At 33.2% G+C, this 12,422-nt stretch overlaps 1 protein-coding gene across 2 annotated transcripts; it reads right to left on the bottom strand.

Annotated features, from left to right (window-relative positions):
- Positions 1-6,421: 6,421 nt before the first annotated feature.
- LOC149186346 (short-chain dehydrogenase/reductase 1-like) lies at positions 6,422-8,898 on the bottom strand. 2 transcript variants are annotated; one of them, XM_089410972.1, is made up of 5 exons: positions 8,711-8,896; positions 8,323-8,599; positions 8,110-8,190; positions 7,450-7,623; positions 6,422-7,014 (listed from the first exon to the last, which is right to left on the bottom strand). In XM_089410972.1, the coding sequence occupies exons 1-5, from the start codon at positions 8,842-8,844 to the stop codon at positions 6,619-6,621; spliced, it is 1,062 nt and encodes a 353-aa protein (XP_089267098.1). In that variant the 5' UTR covers positions 8,845-8,896; the 3' UTR covers positions 6,422-6,618. The 2 variants fall into 2 exon arrangements, with proteins under 2 accessions (XP_089267098.1, XP_089267099.1); XM_089410973.1 differs by lacking the exon at positions 8,110-8,190 and having other exon boundaries at positions 8,711-8,898.
- Positions 8,899-12,422: the final 3,524 nt, after the last annotated feature.

Below are 12,422 nucleotides of genomic sequence, written 5' to 3'. Positions count from 1 at the left end.
TTGGTTCAACAAGGAGTGATTGAGATCAAGTACTACAGAACAGATGAACAAGTAGATGATATATTCATAGATGATCTTGGAATATTTCCAAATGATCATTATGGGGGAGAAATGTTGGAATAATGATTCATTTGTAAATATATTATTTTGAGTGATTGATGTCTTGAGAGATTTGTGGAGTGATTGGTTGAGAGATTTGTGGAGATGACATATTTCCAAAGGCATCTTTTCATGTATAAATATACAAGTTTGATAATGAAATTTGTTGAGAGCTTGGTGTGTGCATTGTTGTTGAATGTTTTTTTCTCTTTTATTATGTTGGTATTTCTTCAACATGGTTGACTATGTGTAAGCATGGTCAATCATTTTTGGCATGCTTAAGATGACTAAGCACGATCAACATGGATGTTACAAATGTGACAAACAACAAACATCATCACAACGTGATGAATAATAAACTTCATCACAATGTGACAAACATCAAACATCACCGTAATGTGACAACAATATGCTAATCGGTGCCATATGCTCAACCATAGTCAAATATAGTCAACTATAGTAAACCATGGTCATCATTCCCAAAATTCCCATTGTCAACCATAAGCATCATCCCATAGTCAACATGGGCATCATAGTTTACTATGGATCACACAATCAACATAGTCAAAATGGGCATCATAGTTGACTATGGTTGACATAATCAACATGGGCATCATGTTCAACTTTAATCAACATGGCCATCCCAGTCAACTAAGTCAACCATATCTATCATAGTAAACCTTTTATCTCCCTTGATCGATCAAAGTCAAACATGATCAACCATGGTCATATGTGGTCGACCATAGTCAATTGTAGAAAACAAGGTCAACCATGGTCAATATGTTCAACCATGTTCAACCAAGGTCAAACATGACCAGACTGTGGTAAACAATAGTCTGCGTGGTCAACATGGTTACTATAATTAATCATGGTCAACATGGTTAAGATGTCCAACCATGGTTAATAGGGGTATTATGTTCAACCATAGTCAACCGTAGACATCATGCTCATAGTCAACATGGGCATAGACATTAATATAGTCATTAAAGTTAATAACTTTATATAAAAAAATAATATTTAATGTTCAATATAATTTTAATATAATTTAAGTGTTTCAATATTTAATTTTTTGATAATTGCATTATACTTAGTAATATAAGTTTAATATTACTTTAACCTTATATTGTTCATGATATAGCTTGTGATAACTTAATATTGTTTGCAATGTGACAACAACAAATTTCATTAAAACATGATGAATAACTAATGTCATCGCAATGTGACGTCCAACAAAAAATGTTGCCATGTGACGAACAATAAAGAATGTCATAATGTGACTAACAGTAAACAATGTGATGAACGAACAATAAAAGTCGTCACAGTATGATGAATAACACACAACATCAAAATGTGCCAAACAACAAATGATGTCGTAATTTGACAAACAGTAAACAATATCATAAAGTGATGAAGAATAAATGTCATCGAAATGTGATGCACAACAAATGATGCCACACTATGATGAACATCATATATCACCACAATTGGACAAAAAAATAATGTCGCAATGTAACAAACAAAACCATTGACAATCGTGGTCAACCATGTTTAAGTAAGCTAGTGATGATCTTCTCTTGGTTGATTGAGGTCAAATAAGGTGAACCATGGTCATATGTGGTCAACCATAGTCAATCGTATGCAACAAGGTCAATCATTATCAACATGGTTAGGCCAATCATGTTCAACCAAGGTCAAACATGTCCAAACAACAGTGAACAATGGTCTACATGGTTGACAATGGTTAACTGTGGTCAACCATGGTCAGGATGACTAACATGGACATCATGGTCGATCATAGTCAACTATAACTTTAATAAAAATATTTTTTGCAATGTGAAAAGCAATAAATGTCATCACAACACGAAGAACAACAAAAAATGTTGCAATGTGTCAAACGACAAACATTATCACAACATGATGAACAATAAACATCATCACAATGTGACGAATAATAAACAATGTTGCAATGTAACAATTAAAAAAATATATATCACAACATGATGAAAAATGAATGCCATCAAAATGTGACAAATAATAAATGTTGTTGCAATATGGTGAACAACAAACAACATCACAATGTGCCAAAGAACAAACGACGTCATAAGTGACAAAAAATAAAGATCGTAGCAATGTGACAAACAATAAAAACATCACATGTGATGGACAATAAATGTCGTCTCACTATGATACACAACAAATTACGCCACAATGTAATAAATATCATAAATCGTTGCAATGTAATATGCAACAAATGACACCACGATGTGATGAGCATCATACATCATCGCAATTGGACAAAAAAATGATGTCACAATGCAACAAACAAAACCATTGACGACCATGTGTTAACTAAGTTAGCAATCATCTTCCCTTGGTTTACTAAGGTTAAACAAGGCCATTCATGGTCATATGTGGTTAACCATAATCAATCATAGACAACAAGGTCAAGCATGGTCAATATGACTATCCAAGGTCAAACATGGGCAAACCACAATCAACAATGGTTTACATGGTTAACAATGGTTAATCGTGGTCAACATGGTCAAATGGCCAACTATGGTCAACATGGGCATCATGTTTGACCACAGTTATCTGTAGGTAATTGCTAACAACCTTGGTCTACCATGTCTAGCCATAGTCAACCATATGTTTACCATAGTCAACCATTGTTAAATAAGTTAAACCAAGGTCAAGCATGGTCAAGCAAGATAAACCATGCTTAAACATGGTCACCAAGTTCAAACATACTCAACATTGTTTAATCATGTTCAAACAAGCTCAACCATGTTTATCCATGCTCAACCATAGTCAACAATAGTCAACCATGGGCAATGTGGTCAACTTGGGCGTCGTTGTCGATGATAGTCATTTATAACTTCAACAATAATATTGTTTGCAATGTGGCAAACAAAAAATGTTGTTGCAACATGACAAACAACAAACGTCATTGCAACTTAACGAATAATAAGTATCATCATAATGTGACAAAAAATAAACAAGTTGCAATGTGTTGATTAACAAACATCATCACAATGTGATAAATAGTAAATGTCGTCATAATGTGATGAATAATAAACATCGTCACAATATGACAAACAATGTCCCAATGTGTCAAACAATAATTGATATCACAATGTGAAGAATAAAAAATATTGTCACTTATGACAAACAATAAACAACATCACAATGTGATGGACAGTAAATATCATCCTAATGCAATACACAACAAATAATGTCACAATGTGATGAACACCATACATCATCACAATTGGATAAAAAGAAGATGTCACAATGCAACAAAAAAAACCATTAACAACCATGGTCACATGTGTTAGCTAAGTTAGTGGTCATCTCCCCTTGGTTTATTGAGGTCAAAGAAGGTCAACCATGATCAAGATGACCAACCATGGCCAAACCACGGTCAACAATGGTCTGCATGGTTGACAATGGCATTAATCATAGTCAAGATGGCCAACTACAGTCAACATGGGTATCATGGTTGACCACAATTATCTATAGGTAAACGTTGACAACCCTAGTCTACGATATTTAGCGATAGTCAACCATTTTCAGATAAGCTCAACCATGGTCAAACATGGTCATAGTTTTCAACCATATCCAAACAAATATAAACCACTTCATTAATGTAATTATGCTGATATGAGTTTTGAAAGTTCCAATGTTAAAAGTGATATCAGTTTTGAACGTTCCAATGTTAAACGTGTTTGGGCATGCTAATCACTGGAGGGATCTGCAATATTCAAAATCTGAACCTTGGGTGGAGATTGATGTCAATTCCAAACCATCGAGAGACGAGATTCCAAAACAGCCTTGATTGAGAAAATTTCCACGTTACGCTGGAATTTCAGAACCCAAAACCCCTAATGTATAACACATCCATATTCAATTATGAGCACAAAGCTACGACGATTACTCTTCAAATTTTTGGCATAATATTTCTTATCACAGTCGGGATGCTCTGAAATGCTTTCTCTTTTGCCGAGAGATAAATCAGTGCTCTGCACTGTGCTGTTTATAGTTAATTTTTTATAATACCAGCTGGCATAATTGATTTGATGAATCACTGGCATTAAATCATTAATTATTGGGGAAAGGAGTGCAGTGAATCAAACTACTTTGTGGTTAAGTGGGCAATGAAAACCCTGGTCCCTCAGTCGAAGCCAGGACCTTTCTGATCAAGAATTGTGAATATGTAATCTTTTGAAGGACTACTGATGGTGGCTATATTCTCATTTTCCCCTCTCATGCATCTTGATGACTAGTCAATTGTGATTTTCAACTGTCAAGCAATCCATCCTTTTACTAGCTAGTAACAGCGATTGCCCATTCCTCTCTGTATCTTATCATAAAATTCAACTCATTGACACATTTTAGTTTACTAAATCTGGGGTTAGATAGAAATTACTATCAGCTCTCTTCATTTTATGTTAAATATTTTGTAAATATGCAAAAATTAGAACCAAGCTATCTGTTAGACAACCGTTTATGCTCATTACTGGTTAGACAACAATTTATGCTCATTACTGCTTAGAATTCTATTTGATTGCATTTTTTTGTTGCTTGAGATTTTGCTAGATATGAATACATTAATATTGAATGTATAAAATGTTTTTTCGGAAGAAATTACAGTGAAGATTTTGGTCGACACGTTTCAAACCAACAAGTGTGGTTCATCTTCAGGATCACATTTGTTGGTTCAAAACGCGTTGACCAAAATATTCAAAATGATTTCTTGCAAAAAAAAAAAAAAAAAAAAAGCATTTTATACACTCTGATATGAATTACATAAGCTTGAATTCGAATAACACTATTATTGATTCAATCCTATCTCTGGACATGTGTTGTAGAAATATAATTAATTGTGTATTTCGTGCCAAACATTTGTCATATTATTACAGAGTACCTTGCATAACAATTCCTTTGAAAATATTCTGTTAATTTAAGTGATTTAGCAAAATTCATGTTCCCAAGATTTTTCAGGTTGTGAACTTGGTCTGGTATGTAGAGAGGGACTGTTTCGTACCCCACCAGGGTTCAAATCCCCAATATATATTTTGCTTCTCGTGAGGCATCTCATCCATGTAAATGGGCCGTTTCATGTTTTTTCAGCCGAAGGGATCTTTATGAGTGTTGTCAGCTCATCACACTCCTTTTTGTTTGAACTACTGAAAATCCTGTAGTGATATGATCATATCGCTCGTGAAAATGACCAAATTTTCAATAATTCATTCAGAGCACCTTTAAAGTCTGCCTACTAAGCTGGTAAAAGTGGGCTGTGGCTGAACCCAACCTGTTATCTCTATTATCTACTTCCATGCTTTGTAACCAGTTCCAAAATATGATTAAGCTTACACTGTTTCTTTATTTTTTATTCACGACTCATTCTGGGTTTGATTGCACTTGTTCACCTTGCCTCGTAACTAATGTGTGGACGATAAGCATTGCCTCTGTTCACTTTGTATTGAAATTACAGTGTTGAGTACAAGTATACTATCCATTTCACACTGGCTAATTTACATACCAAATCAATCAAAATAAATAAAAGATGGTAAAATAAAGCAATACTAATTTGCATTTTTCAATCAAAATGAATAAATAACAATAAATTAAAGCAAGGGTGAAATAGACGATCTTTTTCCATTTTTCACTGGGTGATTTACGCATTAAATTATTCAAAGATAAATTGAAGACGATAAACTAAAGAAAGATTAAACTAATAAGGTTCTCATTTCACAAGGATTTTTTCTCAGGTTGTGTATAAATTTCATTATCCTTGTTTTAGGAACTAAGTTTGATATGATAAGAGTGTTATTTTTTCAACTTAAATTCTATTTAGGTTATTTCGAAAGCATTGTGAATATAAACTCAATCAAATCAGGAAAAAGATAAAAAATATTTTTAAATTTTAAATAAAAAAGTTAATATAAAACAAATGAACATGACTAAATATATTATAAATAAATTTAATTTTTTATGTTAAAAATCTTAAACAAAACTTTACACTTAAAAATTTAAATTGAGTTTTTCTAACTATATGTATTTCAAAACATAAGATCAAAATTAACCTAATAACATACAGAAAGGTCAAATCTAATTTATAGACAAATGATCTTTTATGGTATTTTTTCGGATTAAGTTTAGTAATCTATCAAATATTTTTAAAGTTTTAATTAATTTTGAGTTATTTAATCTAAAAGAATTATTGTCAAAATTTTTATGAGCTAAATCTATTTATACAAATATATATTCTAAATAACAAAAAAATCACCAACTTACTTGAAATTGTATTACCTAACCCCTAAAAAAACTATTTTATTTGAAAAATTAATACAACATTCGCAAACCACGCATTCCATTACATTCGAAGAAGCCGGCTCTGTTCAGTCAACTGTTACAGAAAAGACCGAATTCTGCCAACATGATAAAGCGAATATTCACTTGAAGCTGAGATTATCACTATGTACAGTGAATGCAGAGGCTATGTCTCCCTACTTTAAACTAGAATGAAGTTAGAAGCTTTTCTTTGTCAAAAAACTGGCCCGAAGGTCCTCCTGGAGGGAGAAGGGCAACCCTTGCTACATAAGCCGCGGCTTCTACTGCCGACATATCTCCTCCCTGTCCTGTCATATCAGTTTTGACAAAGCTGCCAGGATGCAAGCAGTTCACATACACCTTGTGATCATGCTTTTGAAGGTCTCTGGCCAGAAGCCTAGTGTAGGCATTGAGGGCTATCTTGGATACAATGTATGCTTTCAAACGAGGTGGCCAACCCTTGCCCTCAATCTCTCCCGATTTCTCGTCATTCAGATACATGTCGATAAACCCATCTATCGTTTCTTCGCTCAGGTTCTCAACATCATCGAGCTGCATTCTCAGAGCCTCGTTTCCCAGATGCTGGAAATTTCACATTTTTTATTTAGATACCATTGATCCGTTTCTAGACACATATTTTAACAAAAATACTACTGTACTTCCAATGGGAGTTTAAGAGTTCAAATCTTTTTTTAAAAGTGGGTTACTATTTCATAATGATCACTAATCCTGGACAATCCATAATGATCACGAAATTAAGTGGAAAGACATTTATTTTGGAATAGAAAATAGAGTAAACCTATCAGTATAATTTTTGGGATAGAAATAGACTACACCTATCAGTATTATAATGACATCCAGGATTACTAATACCGGGTGCAGTTAACCCTGTAATATCAATTTGGCGAATTCAAGGGAATATATATATACACCCCATAGTCTAGAAATGCACCCCAGTGAAATCATTCGAACAGAAGCAGAGATAGCTATGGAAATTTTATCATAAAAATACGTAACCTGGAGCAATCCGCCAAGTGAGGAGACATTAACAATTCTGGATCCGGAGGAAGATGGCTTCGACAGAGGAAGCAGGGCTTTCACCATTCTCTTGGCACCAAAATAATTTATATCCACGCATGCCTTTGCTGTATTGTAATCTTCACTGAAACCTTCTATGAAAGATCGGTTGGCCTACCACCCAATGCCACCGTGGATGAAATATGCAGCAATGTGATAAATTAAAATCCCCATCAAACCTCAGAAAATTCTAAAACTTTTGAAAATGAGGGTTAAGCTGAATCCATATGATCTAAAACATTTGAAAGTCCTTAAATCTATGTTCACTTTAACTCTTAAATGTCATTCAAAACAATTGAAATTCTCTAAATCTTTAGTAAACTAAATTAATTTAAAGTGTAAATCTAAAACCCGTTAACTTCTCAAAGAATTTAAAACTTTCGAAAATCTTTTAAATCCATATATAATTTAGTTTAACTCTAAATTATGAAGACCTTCAAAAATCTAAAACATTTATCAGAATGTTAAAATGAATCATCCTAGTTAACCTTTCGCCCTTTATAATGAGAATAATCAGAACGTTAAGAACATCCCCTCCCACCTGGTAGAACACCTCATTTCTCTCAGATAAATCAACAAAAATAGTCATGAAGAACTTACTAATAGCCCTAGGCGACTGATGCCCCGACTCTCCCATAAATCCCAGTCTATCTTCGCTCCAATCACTCCAAAATTATTAATCTGCTTTCCAGTAAATTTGCAGTGCAGAACACGAATCACAATTTCAGAACATTACTGTCAATCACAAGGTTCTTATAGTTAATGATCTTTTCAATGTCTACTCTGCAATTGGGGTTGAAACTTGAAGGGTACCAGAATATCGATGCCGCCGAATTTGTTTTTGATCCAATCGGCCAACAGCAAAACACTTTGATCGCTCTGCACATCCAGCTGGTGGAAATGAACATTTGGGTATCCTTCATCAACAACAGATTTTGCAATGGCCAAGCCGTGGGCATTGTTACGGGCAGTCAGAACAACAGTGAGACCCTGTTTTGCCAGATGACGAACAGTCTCCAAGCCAATACCCCTGCTCGATCCGGCCACCACAGCCACTGTATTCTCCGTCCACCATTTTTCCTGATCCGACCTTCAAACAAACACATTGATCAGTGATCGTGGGAGGCAGGTAGCCATGAAAGTGGAATAATGAGATAGGTATCCATGAAACGAAACAGAAAAAGCGCACATGCAGGCGTACCCATTATAATCCTCCGCGGAAGCTAAAGGTGCCGCCTCCATAGCCATCAGTGACCTTGTAACCTCGTCAGGGACCTTTATTGCTTGGCTTCGGCAGGTTCCAACACTGAATCTCTGAAAAGGGACATTTGACATAATCTTGACAATGCCCTAGGAAAAAAGAGTACGGTGGCCTCAATCTGAACGTTTCAGGGCGATAGGGGCCCCCGCATCAAACGCTGAGACTTTTGTCCCTTTTTGGTCACAATCATGGACCCTTTCTAAAAGAATGGGTCGCTGAGGGGACAAAGTTCAATTATATTATAGATATTATATGTTAGTATCTTTTTAAACGATGGTTTAAACTTTTCTAATTAATTTAAATTATTTTTAAGAATTAAGATTATTTTAGGTTTAAATAATATTATTAGATATTGCTAAATGTTGATCTCCTTTGTGTCTTGAATGAGTGAATTTGTTTGTAAGTGTAAGTGAGTATCATGAATGAGACTGAATTCTGTTTTTCTTTTCCTTTTCCTTTTTTATTCTCATTGTATTGTTTTAGCTGACAACACAATTTTCTTTATAAATTTTTATTTTCTTTGCTTTGTGAGTGTTCTTCAAGGCAGTATAGTTTGTGTATTTCTCTTGCAATCTCATTAACTTCAGAAACTAGTGCATAAAAACACACCAACTAGATTTTAATAGAATTTAAAACAATTTCAAGTTTCTTGCACAAGGAAACCTTGATTGTCCCAAGCAAGCAACCTCCTAAGCTCTAGAATCATCGTTCCTTACTTGGCCTATTTTTTTCAAAATTTTCCTTTAAAAAATATATATTTACATTTCATTTCCATGAGGGAACTGAGGTTGGGTTTGTCACACTGAGAGCATTGCAGATGGTTCAACATCCAGTGTTAAAAAATTAATTATGGCTTGCTCCGCATAATCACATATATTAGAATCATTTTAAAATCCACTTGTCCGAAAGTTAATTGGAAGTTAGCTTCTCTATATAATATTCTAACTACTCCTATGGAAACATGGAAAAAGAAAGATAGCATATATACCAATGGAACAAGTGTACGGAATTGAAAATTTCTATCTGCCTCTGTATTTAGATTTCCCTTGCCATTTACATATAAAGAAAATGAACAATGATATTTTTCCTCATTTGCTAATGTTTACTGACCTATATTGCAAAAGTTTGTGGTGTGAAAAAGCTTATTATCACTAATATTGGTAAAAGTAACATATTTGTGCAAAAAGATGTCTCCATGGTGTTTTTTCTTGGTAAATCAAGTAAATACTTTACACAAATGACTTTGATTATCAAACCAAACACTTAGAGCACTTAGAGTCCTTTGTCAGCTAGAAGATGAAAATATTATTACAGTGGTTTGTGAAATGAGCAATATGTTAAATAACACAAGTGTGAAACCAAGACATATATGAACTAAAAGTTGTCAAACAAAGATATGTGCACAACTTAAGCAGATATGACAACTTCCCATATTGCACCTACAAATGGAAAAAAATGTAAGTTTAGTTAACCATTACTGAATTGCATAAAAGTATTGCATAGGATAAGAATGTACAGAACAAATCTGTAAAGGGCATAATGTCTATGGAAAATGCAAAACTTGTGTGTATCCACAACAATTGCTTTGCAAAAAATAGATGTATTTGAAAAGCATACAACGACAGAAATGTATACAAACATGTAAACCTTTCTGGCACCAATATTCAAACTTGAGTCTTCATAAAAAGTAAGTGCAGAGATGCAGAAGTTCGCACAACTAGAAAATCTCTACATAAAAGATAATAGGCCACTTAGCTCTGCATAATGAAAATGTTCATTGCCCATCTGCACTTTTCACTCACCCTTTTTAATTCCTCTACATTGCACTTATCTCCTATATTTGTATTCCAAATGATAAAAGCTTCCTTCACACCTTTATAGAGGGATAATCTAAACAAATTCACTGATATATAATATTGGTAAGTATTTGTTCAATATAAGTTTCCTAATTTCGCACAATGAAACACCAAGGCATATTGTTGGGTGGTTACATGTGCGGAGTTGCGTAGAAGGGGTTATGATGAGTGCGTAGGTGTGGAAAAGGCTTTCAGACCACTAAAATTGAAATTATCTATATTATAGCTAGTGTTACTACTCAATAAAACCTTTGACTACATCTCAACACTCTACACAATGAAAATGTTAATACTAGTAACTATATCAATTTCCTACCGTTAATAATTGCTCCATTTAACACACTTTAGAAAACGATAACAACATAATATTTTATTAATATCCTAAATATGATTATATTTTGAACTAAAGCTCTGCTAGCAATAAATACAAGCCTTTTTTACATTTATTTAGTGAACCAACGTGTATTCAAGACATTTACTCTGTTAGCTTATTTTTCTATCGACCAATTTTTTGCTACCAAAGTAGAGTGGATGAACTTTTATATTGACATTTTCTTAATACTAAGTGAATTAGTAATTTCACATTTGTCAATTGAACTCATATTAGCCAATATTAAATGAACTATGTTTTCAATCCGTGTGAGAAAAAAGTGTTGTGCAATAAAACATATATGCATACCATACTACAGACAAGTCAATTAGTAGCAGTTTCTGACATGAAAAGTTTGGTTTATGCATGCATCAGATGATGAATAAGTATATAGATAAATTGTATCAGCTAAAGCACAAAGCTATCCTCAATTTTTTTTGCAAAAACATCATTTCAGAGCATTTTGAAAAATTAGTAAACAAATTTAGAATTAGAACAAAGTGATCATTGTTTGTATATGAAAGTATTTAACAGTAAAGTAAACAATTACAGTAACAAGAATCATAGTTAGTTTCAAATGCTAATTATCATAGCTATGATTAAAATAAACATCAAGCATTTAACAAATTTCTGACAACCAAAACTGTTATGGAATATTCATTTTCATTCTGATCGACAAAAGAACATTAGATACAATATAAAAGCTCAAAGTATATTGTCGAAAACTTATGCAAAACATCATCTTAGAATTGTCCACAAAATTGATAAATAGTTTCAGAATTCACATAGCGTAATCAATCTTGAACAATAACGAATACAATTGCAGTAACAAGAATACTACATAGTTATTTATCATAGTTATGATTAAAATAAATAATACAAATGGAATAGATATGTCAGATCCAAAACTATTGTTGAGTGTTAATTTTTTTTATTCCGGAGGTTGCTTATATGCATAATGAGACTTTTTGATATCCTATCTCACTAGCTTATTCACTATGGCCATTTCGCTTTTTTGTCTCTTTAACTCTCTGCACATGGATTTCAAAAAATAACAACAATTGTTCTATAATGAATTAAATACATGTAATAAATGATAATTTAACTATGAAACAAAACTATCTAGCAAAAGAAAGGCATGTGCAAATGAAAATCGTCATGTAATTGAATTTACATTTTAGATATTAAACCACTTTGAAACTTCTTGGTGCTAAGAATAATGCTTGATTCCTAAACCGCTTATCAAAATCATTATCTTTAATCGCAAAATTAGATGAATTTGTCTCAATGGAGACTAGAATTGGACTCTCATGAACCACAATATGAAAAATGCACCTACAAATAAAAGCAAGAAACTACATTTAGAAATTGACTTAGTTCATGATAACATATATAACAAACTTGAACATTTAATCACTAGTAAACA

The sequence above is a fragment of the Pinus tabuliformis genome, chromosome 3_1 (genome assembly GCF_031772625.1).
Source record: "Pinus tabuliformis cultivar Carrire ecotype Pingquan chromosome 3_1, CPIR1, whole genome shotgun sequence".
Taxonomy (NCBI): Eukaryota; Viridiplantae; Streptophyta; class Pinopsida; order Pinales; family Pinaceae; genus Pinus; species Pinus tabuliformis.
The sequence above is the reverse complement of the archived record's forward strand: the minus strand, read 5'-3'. Positions and strand labels throughout refer to the sequence as shown.